This window comes from Diospyros lotus, chromosome 4 (assembly GCF_014633365.1).
Source record: "Diospyros lotus cultivar Yz01 chromosome 4, ASM1463336v1, whole genome shotgun sequence".
Lineage (NCBI taxonomy): Eukaryota > Viridiplantae > Streptophyta > Magnoliopsida > Ericales > Ebenaceae > Diospyros > Diospyros lotus.
The window spans coordinates 17,632,201-17,647,896 of record NC_068341.1 but is presented as its reverse complement, the minus strand read 5'-3'; the positions used below and the strand labels follow the sequence as shown (position 1 = coordinate 17,647,896).

At 37.5% G+C, this 15,696-nt stretch overlaps 1 protein-coding gene across 2 annotated transcripts; it reads left to right on the top strand.

Moving 5' to 3' along the window:
* Nucleotides 1–1,059: 1,059 nt before the first annotated feature.
* On the top strand, nt 1,060–15,325 carry LOC127799956 (shikimate kinase 3, chloroplastic-like). 2 transcript variants are annotated; one of them, XM_052334265.1, is made up of 11 exons: nt 1,060–1,240; nt 1,407–1,696; nt 2,465–2,523; nt 2,735–2,789; nt 2,872–2,944; nt 9,748–9,835; nt 11,359–11,441; nt 11,533–11,662; nt 11,865–11,943; nt 12,245–12,309; nt 14,974–15,310. In XM_052334265.1, exons 2-11 carry the CDS (start codon nt 1,480–1,482, stop codon nt 15,028–15,030), a joined length of 906 nt encoding a protein of 301 aa, XP_052190225.1. In that variant the 5' UTR covers nt 1,060–1,240; nt 1,407–1,479; the 3' UTR covers nt 15,031–15,310. The 2 variants fall into 2 exon arrangements, with proteins under 2 accessions (XP_052190225.1, XP_052190226.1); XM_052334266.1 differs by lacking the exon at nt 1,060–1,240 and having other exon boundaries at nt 1,554–1,700; nt 14,974–15,325.
* The last annotated feature ends 371 nt before the right edge of the window (nt 15,326–15,696 follow it).

The window sequence follows — 15,696 nt, the reverse complement described above, 5'->3', positions numbered from 1 at the left end:
GGAAATCATTTAAACTGTGTGGTTATGCCCGTTGAGAACGTGGTTGTTGATCCCACCAACCACCTTTCAAACCCTAGATGACAGGCTGTTAATTTGGACCTATTAATTGATTGAGGAGAGAGTCATTTAAAGAAAGAGCTGTCCGCGTGTCATCATCGTAGTGGATAGATGATGATTCAAACGAAGGAGTGGTAGTTGGTTGAAAGGTCTGGAGTTTGGTGAGGCTTGCATTTCAGGAGAAGTTGGAGCATGTCCCTCACAAACTTTAGGCAAAAATACATTATGGTGTATGATATACTTTTTTTTCTTTTGAAAATTCAAAAAATTTCAGGGTCTGAATGAAATTTTGTAGGACTTTTTATTTTTTACTTACATGGACCCGAGTCATTTAGTAAAATAAAGATGATGCATCGAGAAATTACTTCAAAAGGAATTGCTCTTGTTTCAACTAATATGAAATTTTTGTTGTGTTAGATATTTAAAATTTGGTGATTTAATTTAAATTAAATTTAATGATAATTAAGTTTATAAAATAAGATCTAAAACTAAAACTCAATTAGAAAAATGCACGAGCCGAGTCAATTGAATAAAAACTCAATTTTGACTCACAAATATTTTACCATTTGTCATTTTAGTTCTTAAACATTTTGTGGCCCAATTGTACTTTTTCACTTTACAAATTAATTTAATTTGATTTTTTAGTTCTTAAATATTTTATGGTCGAAATGCACATTTTCACTTTACAAATTAATTTAATTTGACTTTACAACTAATCATGATTAATTTATAAAATGTAAAAATATAATTGAATTAAAAAAAGTTTTGAGAATTAAAGTGATGGATTGAGATGAGCTGATGGACCATATTGAGCTCTTATGACCAATTTAATCACATTAGTTTGGTTGGATTCTTACGTTTAGTTGAATTTTCACCGCTTTAATATGAACTTTCACAGATTAGGGGAAATTAGTGTAATTCTTAAAAAAATGAAGGATGGGCAAATGTAATTTACCTCGCAATTTGTATCGGCCTCTCAGTTCATAAATCGCGCGCTCCTCACATTTTCATCACCAGACATTCCATGCACCCTTTTTATAAACCCTTAATACCTAAAGGTTACTGCCTGCATCCTAGGGGAAACTCGTACGATTTCGACAAAAACCTCTTAGGTTTCGGCCGACTTTTCATCTTGCTTCAGCTTCATCCTCCGTTGAAGTGAAAACGAATCAGAAATGTCTGAGTAAGTTTAAAATTCATGAAGTAAAATTGAGAGATTTGTGGTTGTTGCTGCAGTAGCAGCTGCAGTGAAGCCGTATACAGTAGACTTTTATCGGAAGGTTTGTTTGTAAGCTAAGTAAAGCAAATTATATATGATTAAGATCTGATTAATCATTTCCGTCGTGCAGTGGCTTTTATTAGTTTCGAGAAAGCAATTAAGCAGTTCAGTCTGTTGATGATCTGATTGATAATCGTTGAGGAATGGGGGTTCCGTGTGGAAGTCTGCAAAGTTCTTCGCCTTGGATAGGCACCGAGAAGATTGACGGGCGAGTGAACGGGTTCCTGAGGGTTTCGCAGAGGTGGAAGAAGGATTCCTCGCGGAAAGCGGTTCATTTTAGTGAGTTGCAGTTGAGAAGTGAGTCGGCACAGCATGGACCCGTTTCTTTGACGGTCTCTTACGCTTGTAAGGATTTTCGCGGTAGGTATGGATTTTTTTTTTTTTGTGATTATACTGTATTGTTGTAGTTGTTGTTAAACCGTTTGGCTGGATCAGGAGGACACAGTTTAACTCAGGACACCGATGCAGATTTGTCGAGTTAAATTCACTGCACATAATCAATTCCATTGAGGACTAAGTTAACAATGATTATACACATAAACAGAACTCTGGTCCTTTCCCGTCTTTCCTTAAGGTATTTGAATATTTGGTTAGAGGACGCAAGTTAATGCTGAATTTTGTATTTTCTTAGAAAAAAATTGTTGAAAAGGCAAGAAATTTTCAAAGGGAATACAGCGTTGCATGTATATTAAAAATATAAATATAGCGATAATCATGAGACGGGAAGCGCTGATTTAGCCATTGCCAAATTCAGCTCAAGGAACTCCTCTGCTTGAAGGAGTTGCCCTTTCATGGGTGTCTCATTCTCAACTAAACTCCTGTAAGCCTTTCCCAACTATGATTGATTGTCTAATCCAATCTGGAAGGAGGAAGAAACATAAAAAAAGAAAGAAAACAAAACCAGCTTTGGCATGTGATTAAAGGCATTTGATAGGGGACAAGGCCTGGAGTATGACGACTAAACTTTTCACACACATTGTCACGAAGAGAGAGAAATGGCCTATATTGATCAAATTGAATTGATTTAAATGCAGAGAGCTTTGAGATCTTTCTGGATCGGTTATTTCCACTCTGGTGGTTTACCTCTTCTTTGTCACTAAGCTTTTGTTTTGACTGATTATTTTGTAGTTCCAACCCTGCAATCAGGAAATTCTCCCATGTCTTTTGATGGAAATTGGCTGTTAAAGGTATGTTATGTTTCTATCAATACATTTGAGATGTTGGAGCTTGAACTATTAAAGTTTCTTTTCTTTCTTTCTTTTGGATTGTGAAATTAAATATTGTACATTTTATAACTGGACCTGGCATCTACAACTTAAAAGAGTTAAAATTTGAAACATAGGATTGGTTTGCCATGCAACTTTATACAGCCATGTAATTCGGTACTACTAAATGCAGAGCAAGGGAGAGGAGGTGGCCCCATATTTGAATGAGCGTTGTATATTCCTAGTTGGTTAGTTTCTTTTCTAAGTTGTTTTCTATGATGGTACTTCAAGTTACTCTGCTGATTAAACTCTATGAAGTGTGAAATTCAGGAATGATGGGCTCTGGGAAGACAACAGTCGGCAAGGTTTTGTCTGAAGCTCTAGCTTATTCCTTTGTTGACAGGTTAGTGTTTTAACCACATGTTTTTGTTTTTTATGGGGAACTTGTATCAGTATGTCAAGTAGTAGTATTCCTTAGCTTTCTCTTTGAGTAGAAGGAAGTTTAGCTGAGAGCCAGACAAGAAGACATTTAGTTTCTTGCCCTCGATTCTACAGAGCATATTGCAAATGGGTTCAGGTATGCAGACTGGAACCAGAAACATGTATGTAGTGGACAGATTCAGGCAATTTAGAGATGGTGCTCCTGGATCAGTTCATTGATGAGGCAAAGTGTGGTAGATCTCATGAATTTATTCATGTACTTAAAATGAACCCCCTCTGGTTTTTTTGCAATGTAATTTTAACCACGTCATAGGCTTCCTGTTTTTCACTACACTGTAGTGGATGTAAACCAATTGAAGAAAGGAAGCTTTGTATAGCAGTAACAGAATATTTGGATGGTTAGATTCCATTTCAAATGAAACACAGGTAAGTACTCAACTCATAAAGAGAATGTGTAGTGTTGCAAACAACATGAGCCAAACCAAGTATTAAATAGCCATGTGGACCGTGCCGGCCCAATCATAGCCCTCGACCCGTGACCCAATCTTGGCCCGATGTCGACCCTGCGCCAGTCTGCAACAGCATCATTGCCATCGCCTGTTGGGTACTCTCGCGCCCACTCTAGATCCCATCCTCATTAATGGCAGATCCCATTCTCATTTAATGGGGGTTTCGTCGGCACCATGCCGCTGTAAGGCAACTTCACCGGCACTGGATATCCAGTCTCATCACTCCGCAACGCACGATTCATGCATGTAGGAGGACCTCTCCTTTTCCTATATAAACCAGCTCCCTCTAGAGCCAATGTATGTTCTTCTCTAGTCTACTGATACTCTATTAACTTATTCTTTCACTTATTTGAGCGTCGGAGTGCTTGCACGTGCCAGCCACCCCTCGACGGACCAATCGCTGGAGCTCATCCTCTACTGCTGCGAGCTCACGTTCGACCATACCCCTTTTGGGCCGGAAGGAATATCTGGCGCCCACTGTGAGACTCGATAAAACTTACCTACCCCATAATCTCATTAGAGCCTTTCAAACCAACCCCACCACCTTCCCATGGTGCGAACTAGAAACGCCCCTAACCAAGAGCTAAACGCCACTAATCACCTTCTAGAAAATCCAATCGCCATGGAAATCCTCCTCCAGACCGTTCAATAGCTTCAAAACCAAGTTGCTAAATTAACCCAAAATCAGCAGTATGACCAACGTAACCAACGGGTTGACAACGATGTAGAAGGTAGTCGCCACCAACACCATCAGGCTACCCATACCCCTATTCCCCCACCTTCTGCATCTCTGTACTCTTCAAGCCATCCTTTCTTCGAGTTCATTATGGCTGTACCTTTGTCGGACGACTTTCGCCTTCCCAGTACCTTGGAGCCATATGACGGCACCACCGACCCTCAGGAGCATCTGACCATGTTTAATGTCGCGATGCTGCTGAATGGAGGTACGGACCCGATCATGTGCCGATCCTTTCCTAGCATGTTGAAGAAGTCGGCTATGTTGTGGTTCTCCTCCCTAGAGCCAAACTCCATCCACGACTTCTTTGAGTTGGCCATTCGCTTCCTCACTCATTTTTTCTACAAGCTGAGCTCACCATAAGACGTCGGTCAGCCTCATTAATTTGAAGCAGGGTGAGCACGAGCCACTTCGAGCATTCCTAAACAGATTTAATCAGGAGGCTATCCAAATCAGGGACCTTGGTTTCCTTACACGCTATCATGGCCGGGCTAAAAATAGGCCCCTTCGCCGACTCACTAGCTCGAAAGTCCCTCGTCAACCTAGAAGACCTTAGGGTACGGGCGGTAGGCTACATAAACATGGAGGAAGTGTTAGCTGCTCGGCATGGAAGCACCTAGCTGCAAGCTTGGCCATAGCTAGTTCATTAGCCGGGACCTTCTACCGGGCACCAATGCAATCTTGAGAGAGATCCCGACCGAAGGCGGGAAAACAAGGACCGCAACAAGGGACGAAGGGAGTCAGCTTGGATCCTCGTAGCACCTCGGTTGCGCTACGATACTTACACTCCCCTCATGGCCAGGTGAGATTGGATTCTCTAGGAAGTTTACAACTTAAGGATAATCTCACTCCCAGATACCTCGGACCAGCAACCTTCCTGCAATGACATGGATACCAGCAAGCAGTGTGATTACCAACACATGTTCGGACACACAACTGAAGAATGTGCTGCCTTGAAGGACTAGATTGAATGCCTATTCAGAGAGGGCCATCTCCGTCAGGATACCTACAGGGCCGATCGAATATGGTCCCCGCAAGGCAACCAGGATAAGCGAGAGAGTTGCAGCCCCCAAAGGTGACCATAAGTGGATGAGAGGCAGAACGTTGGGCCACAACCTACCAATCAAATAAGAGGGGTCATCGACACAATATTCGGAGATTTTGCAAGCAAAGGAAACTCAAGCTCAACAAGGAAACAGCACCTCCAAGCAATAATGACAATAGGCGATACTGAGAAAAAAATCAAAGAGTATTGCCCGGCATCCGGTGATCTCCTTCACTGATTGAGACTTCGAGGGAATTGACCAGAACCTTGACGATCCTATGGTGGTCTCAGTCGTCACTGCCAACTTTTTAGTAAAAAAAGTCCTCATCGACCAGGGGAGCTTGGCAGATCTACTTTACCTCTCGGCCTTCAAAAGATTGTAGATTCCCGAGAAAAACCTCAAGACTTTCCACGGGAACTTGGTTGGCTTCTCTGGAGAACAAATGGGTGTTAAAGGCTACATTGAACTACTCACCACATTTGGCACGACAACGTTAGGTACCTAGTGATCAACTGCCCCAGCTCGTACAATGTCCTCCTCGGCCACCCCTCTCTCTACACCCTAGGCGCAATAGTCTCCACCCCGCACTTGGCAATGAAGTTCCCAGTGTCGGCCACCGAGGTCGGGGTGGTCCATGCCGATCAGAAAGAAGCTCGACAGTGCTATAATGACAGTTTAAAATTGCGAAATCCCAAGCCTCGTAGGGAACCTGGCAATTGCCAAGACTCGGCAAGGACATACCCAAACCTAAACAAAGCATGCCTGAAGGATTCGTACCCCCTACCAAACATCGATAGACTCGTCGATGGAGCTTCGGGGTACAGATATCTGAGCTTCATGGATGCATACTCGAGCTACAATCAAATAAGGATGCACTCAGACGACGAAGAGAAAATGACCTTTATTATGGAGAACACCAACTTTTTCTACAAGGTTATAAATACCCTCCAAACTCATTTTTGAGACATCTAAGTGCTTTCATTGCATATTCAAAACACTCGAAAGCTCTCAAACGCTCTCAAGCAAAATATCCAAGCAATCCGAGGCTCTTGAAGCATTATTGCACATCCACCGAAGAGCCACAAGGCAAGAGGAGAAAAGTTCTTCAAGTTTTCTACGACAAATCTGAACTTCTCCATTTGAGATTACAAATTTATTTATTTATTTAAATATTATTGCCTTGCATATTTTTGTGCTTAATTACTTATTTGTGTCCAAGTGTGGACAAATTATTTATAAACATTTAAAGGATTGTATAGGTTTCCTAGAACTATTAAAATCTAGGTGTACCTAGTTTCTAAGGTAAGCTAGGGTGGAAACCTTGGTGTAGTGGTTGCCTAGAACCCGTTGTAATCTAGGTGTGTATCTAGTTTTCGAGGTGAGCTAGTTTGAAAACCTTGGTGATTTGATTTAATGGAACTCCAAGGGTGGTTAGACCTTGGGAGAGTGGACTAAGTGTGTGTGGAAACACCGAACCACTATAAATTGTCTTGTTCTTATTTTATTTATTCTTGTTATATCTTGTGGCTTGCATTAATTGTTAATCTCAAACATAATTTATTACATTTATCAAATAAATATTCTTAAATAAAATCATTAATCAAGAATATTTATTAAAAGGAATAAAATTTTAATTACTCAATTCACCCCCCTCTTGAGTAGTCATACCGTATGGGACTAACAATTGGTATCAGAGAAGGGTTCTAAAATAGTTGAATCCTTAGTTTATACCTCAACTTAGAAGAGATCTAGATGGCCTCATTTACTAACTAAACCATAGTCGAAGGACCTTCACCCTTTAGATCACCATTCTTTGATGACTCAAACTTTGCTTATTGGATGATGAGGATGGATTCATATTTATTTTTCATAGATTATTATTTGTGAAAAATAGTTAGAAATGAGTTTGGATGGTATTTATATGCATTTCGGCACTATTCATAATGGTACAAAATTTGACCGTTGGGGCACTGTAGCAATAGTAAAAAATCGATTTTTTTGGTCTGAATTTTGCAAAATTATTTTTTATACATTTTAAAAATACTTTGAAAAATAATTTTAATGGAAAATAACATTTTTGAAAATACATACACTATGAAAAAATATTTTATAAATTAATCTAGAATATATTTAAAAAATACTTTTGATAATACATATGCTATGAAAAAATATTTTATAAATTAATCAAAAATAATTCAATACTATAATTAATATATTTAATAAAAATACTCTTTTTGTTAATCACCAAAAATACTATAATTTGTATATTAAAAATTCTCTTTTTGTTAATTATCAAAACTTAATTAATATAAGCAAGTTGGCTCAACGTTCTCCCCCCTTTTTGATGATGACAAAAAAATGATTTATGAGATGATTAATTTGATAAAATATTTTTGAAATCCCCCTTAATTTTATACTATAAGCTCCCCCTTTCAAAAATACTAATAGCATATAAGTGTTTTGGACATAGCTTAATAGATAAAATAATTTTTAGGAGTGTTTAAGGATCAAACCTGATTGCTTTGATTGCACCTTCTTGCCTTGAATGGTTGGACTGATTTCCTATCTCTCAAATATACAATTTCCTCACATACAAGGTCTCTCAAAAAAAATTCATATATTTTTCTCCCTCATACAAAAATAAATTTACAACACATTCTTTTACATACAATTCTCATCTCATAACATCTTATTCTTCTCCCCCTTTTTGTCATAATCAAAAAGACATTGTTAGTGAAGAGAATACAGATTTAAACAATATAGTCCATGAGATAAATTTACCAAGCATAATCCACATAAACAATATGATGGATGATGAATTATGGTTTTATCTTTGATAGTTTGAATTATGGTATTATTTAAATTCTCCAGAGGAGAGTTCTAGTCAAGAAGGGAGAATGATAGGGATCAAGTTCTAATTATCTTTGAACTTCATAATTTTAGTTATATTCTGGTTTTATTTATTTAGGAATTTTATATTTTGTTTCTTACTTTAATTTAGATTTGTGATACCATAAGGATTAGGAATTGGTAGGAATTCGTGAATTTATAGATACCTTGCAAGTGTAGGGATTTTCGGTTTTCAATTATTGATTATTGATACAAGATTTGGATTCATCTCTGTTGGATATTCTTCCCTTTCCCTTCCAGATTCTTCTTCTCTGTTGCATCTCTTTCCTTCTTCTCTTCTCTATTCTTCTTCTTCTTTCTCCTCTATTTCTCATTTCCTCTCTTCTCTCTTTGGTCCTAAATCACTCAAGCTTGTTGAAGATTTCTTGTTTGCATGCCAAGCTGTTAAAATGCCATCTCTAGTGTACGAGGCTCCCTGATATGCGAGGTTGGGGGAGGTCTGTTTTTGTATACAACTTTATCCTTGTTTTGCAATGAGCTATTTTCCATTACTTGAACATGTGAGCTTCTAGTTACTAGGGAGCAATCTTATAGTTTCTATATTGGCTCACCCCCAAATAGCCTAATTGAACATCAATCTCTTGCCATTTTGTAGCAAACCACGGAATGAGTTATGAAGTTCTTATCACATTGCAAATGCATACTCAATTACCCGTTGGTACTTACTGATTGTTTTTATAACCTAATTGAACATCCATGTCTTTCCATTTTATAGCAAACCACAGAATGAGTTATGAAGTTCTCATCATATTGCAAATTCTTACTTGATTGCTTGTCGATGTAGTGGATTTTTAATGTTTTTTAGGTCTTCCTTCTGAAACCACATTAGAACTTCTCAATTTGGTTTGCTAGGTCCCAGAATGTTCTAGAAGGAAAGGGGATGAATCGAGCTATTACAGTTTGAGGTTTTCTCCTTTTCTTCGTGTGAGGTGTTTTTTTACAAGAGGGAGATTTGCAATTTTTGTCCCCCTTTATTGAACATTGACATGACAATGCTTCATGTACAAGTTTGATATGATATTACAACTAAGTGACCTTTTTCTCATAGCTAACATGACAATGTTTCATGTACAAATTTGATTTGATATGACAACTAAAGACCTATTTCTCATAGCTAAGTGACTTCTCAAAAAATTGAATTGTATCAATATGATTAAAACAATCTCCTTATGGGGAGTATGTTGCTTATTATTCTTTTACATTCACTCTAATAAACCATGTTTCTTCGGAGAATGGAATTAAAGGAACTTTTCTTTAAGTCACTTCATCTTCCTGCTCGTACATGAGGCTTGTCAGTTGAATTAGGAGTTTATGCTTGATTTGGTTTAGTTTCATTCAGTATAAGCTTTTTTATTGAGTCAGTGTTGTCCCCAAATGCAAGAGTCTTGTCTTTCAAATAAGTTTCTCTGTAAAATTTTATTTATTTTCTTGTCAGTTCATTTATTCAATCAATGATTCTTTTCTTCAAGATTCCTGAGGAGACTAAATCCTTATGTTCCTCAAATTCACCTTTCTTTTCTGATTGATTTCTGTTGAACATTTGTATTATTTTTCAATATTGCAGTGACAAATATGTTGAGGAGGCTCTAGGTGGAAGTCCTGTGACTCAGATATTTAAGCAATTTGGGGAAAGTTACTTCAGAGACTATGAGGTCTGTAATTAGCATTATATTTTATTTCTTATCTGCCGTGTGGTCTCACTTGATATTGATTGTAGATAGATAAGCTTATCTTTTATCATCCGGGTGAGGTTCTGAATTTCATGCTTCAGACAATGTCTTTTTTTTGGACTTTAATTTTGTGCTTCTCAACTTTCTGTAGTAAGAAATATAGATATAAAATGGAACCCAAAGAGACTCAAGGACCTTGCTCACTTGTTTGGATTGTTAATCCCTCCAAGAATTGTTTTGGAGGGGGAATTGGCATCTCAAAGCTGAGCAGTTTCTTGAACAATTCAATGGTTTCTAGCTTTATGATGAATAATGCTATACATATACTTTCAAGCTCAAAATAGATGTGGAACTTGACAAAAAGAAAATCATTAGAAGTAGGTACATTAATAGTTAATAGGTCATAATTTTAGCCTTTTCTTTTTGATTGTTAACCTTGTCATTTTCATTTTTAAGGTTGCTACTGCAGATTCCCTTTACTGCTCCCCACCGGGGGGGGGGGGGGGGGGAATTAACTTGATTATGACTAACCTAAGTTTATTGATTCTAACATAAGTTAGATTTGAGTATTACGTGATTAGGAAATAGTATCCCGTGGGTGCAGAAATAACGGGAGAAAAATTTATTTTCGAACATTTTTTGCCAGAACTTGTGGTATTCAAAGTCATTTTGGGTGGGACTTCTCCAAATTCCACTGATCAATTTGTGTAACCCAAATGTTTTTCAACAATCCGATTGCAGCTCCATCACTTGATTCCTGGAGATGGAATAGTGGCATTCATTTCTTAAAACTTCAAGTCTCCTTGATCATGTGCGAAAGACATTTCTCAGCTGGATTTTTGGGAGGCCACGTCAGCCATGTTTTATGATGGGCTTGTGTGGCCTTGCATGCTGTTTGTAGTTGATGTAACCCATCATGTTAAGTGGCGGGATCTGTGTAGACACTATGTACCCCTTGCGGCTTGTGGAACTCTTATCTGTTAAGTGGTGGAATTTTTCCTAATCCATGTGGACGGGGCGACTTATTGAGCACAACCAGATTAGTTGGGCTGAAGATCCGGCTGAGTAAAAGATCTGGATACCTCATGTTAAAAAAAAAAAAAAAAATTAGATGTTTCAATGGTGATTGAGTGGTCAAGGGCTTGAGCATGGGATATTTACTTGTAGGTCGTTCTGGGAAGTCTGATATTTTCGTTGTAGGTGATTGCAAGGATCTGAAGTTTATTTGTAAAGCCTTGTATTGGATTACAGGGCTGCAATGAGAGTTCGCTGTCATTAAGAAAAAAAGTGTTGATGCATGAACTGAAAATATTAAACTTCATTGGATATCCAAAACCTCTGAATTTCGGAATTTGTCTGGCTAGTCTTTCAAGTAATTAGAGGCTTTGAGTGCCAGCATTTTATTTTGTTTAACGATCCTATCTTTTGCGCAGTTATGATTTCTATTAAATGTGTGCTATTATTCTTAGACTTACCGGAAAGCATCTTCTTTGTCACTTCCTTAGAGTGAAGCTCTGAGGAATTTGTCTCTAATGCCTAGGCAAGTTGTTGCTACTGGTGGTGGTGCAGTGGTCCGTGATATCAATTGGTACGTGCAGCCAACTTTCCTAGTTTTTCTTATTAGACGAGTAGCTTAGTTTTAACATCTTCTTGAATTTATTTATTTTTTGAATTTCCAGGAAATATATGAAAAAGGGGCTCACCGTCTATCTACAAGTTCCCTTGGATGCTTTGGCACGCCGAATTGCTGCCGTAGGCATGAATTCTCGGCCTCTCTTGGATTTTGGGTCAGGAGATGCTTACACAAAGGTGGTTATTTCATTTGCCCGGTTTAACCTAAATTAAAATTTCAAATTTCTTTCCTGCCAAGACAAATTGGATAATCAAGAAGCAAGCCAAATAAGTTTATTGGTTTTGACTTTTCTTTTTATTTTTTTTACTATAATTGAGAACTTGCAATTGCAGTCACTTTATCTTTCTGATTTTGACATTTTGCTCTTCTGCTTTACAGATATTCATGAGTTTGTTTACCCTGTCGAAAAAGAGAAGGCAGGCATATAGTAACGCAGATGTAACGGTTTCTCTTCAGCGTATGTTTCTAATATGCATATTCATGGGTTTCTCACTCAGCTACTTATCTTCTTCGTTGTTCATGGTTGAATACTTGAAGGATAATAGGATCAAAGAAGTTCATGGAAACTACTTTGTGTCTGTATGCATGTATGACTCAGTAAAGGAGCACACTCTGGGAATCAAGGATGAACTCCACTGGCTGAATTATTTAATGAAATCTACTTTGAACTGTGTTGGATTACAATATCTACAATTACCCTACTTCTGTTCCAGTTATTTTTAGCCAAGTTACCCCGTGAAATCTTTATTATTTTGCAGACATTGCAGCGCAAGAAGGTCTAGAAGATTTATCTGACATCACGCCATCCGCTATTGCACTGGAGGTACCCTCTTCATCCTTGTCTCTACTTTCTTCTATCTCCTAATCTCCCTGGCACCATGCTGGACTGAGTAACTAACGGGATGTTTCTATAATGAGGAAGTGCAATCGAGCTCATCATAACTAATACTAGGTTCAAAAAACGGGACGAACACTTAATCACATATAAAAATGTCACATCAAGCACCCAAATAGATTACTTCCTCACGAGACAAGAGGACCGGATATGTTGTAGGGATTGTAAGGTGATACTAGGAGAGTGTTTGACTACTCAACATAGACTTCTAGTACTTGACGTCCAAGTAAGAAATTGGAAGAGAAAAAATCACATAAAACGAAATCTAAGAATCAGGTGGTGGGATTTAAAAGGGGAGAAACAACTCATCTTCAAAAAAAAATTAAGGAGTAAAAGAGAATGGAATGGAGAAGGACAGACAAACTAAATGTGGAGAGAAATGGTTAATGCTCTGAGAAACACAGCAAAAGTAGTGCTTGGAGAGACAAATGGTAGAGCCCTTAATCTTAAGGAGTCTTGGTGGTGGAATGAAGAAGTGCAATTGAAAATTAAAAATAAGAAAAATTACTATAAGGCTGTATATCAGTGCAACAATGAAGAAAATCAAAAAAGTTATAAAGAATCAAAAAAGGAAGCAAAAAAAGCCGTTAGTGAAGCAAGGTCAAAAGCATACGAGAATCTATATAAACGACTTGATACAAAAGATGGAGAAAGGGATATATATAAATTAGCTAAAGCAAGAGAAAGAAAAATAAGGGATTTAAATCAAGTGAAATGCATAAAAGATGAAAATCAAAATATATTATTGAATGAGGGAGTGATTAAGGAGAAATGGAAGGAGTATTTCACAAAATTATTCAATGATGATGGCGACACAAGAGTTAGGTTGGGACATCTTAGTAACTCCGAAAGGAACGTGAGCTATACATTTTATCGACACATAAGTTCAAATGAAATAAGGCAAGCATTAAAAAAGATGAAAAATCATAAGGCGGTGGGATCGGATAATATACTAATAGAAGCATGGAAATGCATGGGAGAAGATGGTATCTCATGGCTAACGAAATTATTTAACGCGATTCTTAAATAAAAAAAGATGCTAGATGAGTGGAGGAAGAGTACTTTGGTCCCTATATATAAGAACAAAGGAGATGTTCAAAACTGTGAAAATTACAGAAGAATTAAGTTAATGAGCCATACCATGACTCTCTGGGAGAGAGTAATAGAGCATAGGCTCAGAAAAGAAACAGAGGTATCAGAAAATCAGTTTGGTTTCATGTCCGGTAGGTCAACAATGGAAGCTATATACCTATTGAGGCGCCTAATGGAAAGGTATCGGGATCATCAGAAGGACCTACATATGGTGTTTATAGATCTAGAAAAGCCCTATGATAGGGTCCCTAGAGAAGTATTATGGAGGGTTTTAGAGAAGAAAAGAGTTCGAATAGCCTATATACAAGCCCTTAAGGACATGTATCATGGTGCAGAGATAAGGGTCAGAATATGCGGAGGGGATACTGAACCGTTTAAAATTACAATAGGATTGCATCAAGGTTCTGCACTAAGTCCATACTTATTTTCTTTAGTAATGGATGAACTCACTAAAGATATTCAGACAGATGTGCCATGGTGTATGTTATTTGCAGACGACATAGTGTTGGTGGATGAAACAAAAGAAGGAGTGAACACTAAGCTTGAGTTATGGAGAAACAATTTAGAATCTAAGGGATTTAAATTAAGCAGAAAGAAAACATAATATATGGAATGTAAATTTAGTAAGAATGCAAGAGTGGAGGATGTTATAATAAAATTGGAAAACCAAATCTTACAAAGAAAAGACAATTTTCGATATTTGGGATCAGTGATTCAAAAAGATGGAGAAATTCACGAGGATGTCACACATAGAATTAAGGCAGGTTGGCTAAAATGGAGAAATGCATCGGGGGTGTTATGTGATGATAAAATCCCATTATAATTGAAAGGAAAATTCTATAAGACAGCTATAAGACCAGTTTTGTTGTACGGCTCAGAATGTTAGGCAGTCAAATACCAACATGAGCAAAAGACGAGTGTAGCGGAGATGAGGATGTTAAGATGGATGTGCGGCCATACAAGAAAAGATAAAATTAGAAATGAAGTTATTCGTAATAAGATAGGAGTAGTGCCAATAGATGAGAAGATAAGAGAGACTAGACTAAGATGGTTTGGTTATGTGAGAAGGAGACCAAGAAACGCTCCTGTGAGGAGAGTTGATAAAATGGAACAATTAATCAAAAAAAGAGGTAGAGGCAGACCTAAGAAGACTTTGATGGAGACATTAAAGTTTGATATGAAGTGTATGGATCTCAATGAAGATATGACAAAAGATAGAAATACATGGAATTCTAGAATTCATGTAGCCGATCCCACATAGTAGGATAAAGGTTGGATATGTTGTTGTTGTTATATTATATACAGATCTTATTAATACATAAGATTAGATAGTTTTTGCTAAATTGTTTAAAAATAAACTCGTAACATAAATGGGATATGACTTGCTGCATCATACTGATATAATATGACAAAGTTAATTATACGAGATCGTAAGGATACATTATGGAGTGCTAGTGAAAGGGCTTATATTAATTGGTGGAGTGTTGAACTTGTTGGCAGGTACTGGTGCAGATTCAGGGCTTTCTGCTACGCAACGAAGAAGGCATGTCCATCTGAACATTTCCCCATTCACATTAAGCAAATAAATATGAAAATAAGTTGGGTTGTCTTTACTCTATCGGCATCTCGTGTAGCTCTCCCTATATGGATCCTAATAAGTGCAAGTGTTGATTCCCTTGCCTATGCTCAGAAAGTGCTGAATCAAAATGGTTTTTTTTTTTTGTCGCTCCCTCGTTGTTTTCTTGTATAGAGATATAGACGAACCATCTCATCAATTGTGTGTTCAAGTTTCACTTGCCTCAAGCTCTTCTCGTTTGTAACGTTTTGACTCATGTAAAGCAAAGAGAAATAAGTAATTGAGGGAGACCCGGGGGGGGGGGGGGAGGAGTGATGTTCCTTGTGTCCTTTAATTTATAAATAGATCTTCGTACTTATATCTTACATTGGAAAAAGGTTCAAATCTGCTTCTCAACTTTTTCAATTAGTTCAATTGAATCCAAATTTATGTTTTGGGCCACATAAATCCAAACTTTTTAGTTACAGTCCAAATAAATTCAATTTTTGCTTATTTCCATGACTTACACACCCTAAATGTAGCAGATAAGAAGGGAAGAAAGTGGTGCCCTGTCGACCTCTTTATCAAAAAAGTCTATTTTCTTTAGCTTTAGAGCAAAAATAGTTAACTGTTCTTGTGAATTGTTAACGAAGTATTTTCACACTTTG

Bases quoted from the DNA above. Each gene is read 5' to 3' on its own strand.
- LOC127799956 (XM_052334265.1), top strand. From the start codon at position 1,480: ATGGGGGTTCCGTGTGGAAGTCTGCAAAGTTCTTCGCCTTGGATAGGC. The intron at 2,790-2,871 runs GTTAGTTTCTTT...TGTGAAATTCAG, and splicing joins GCGTTGTATATTCCTAGTTG to GAATGATGGGCTCTGGGAAG. The intron at 12,310-14,973 runs GTACCCTCTTCA...ACTTGTTGGCAG, and splicing joins CATCCGCTATTGCACTGGAG to GTACTGGTGCAGATTCAGGG.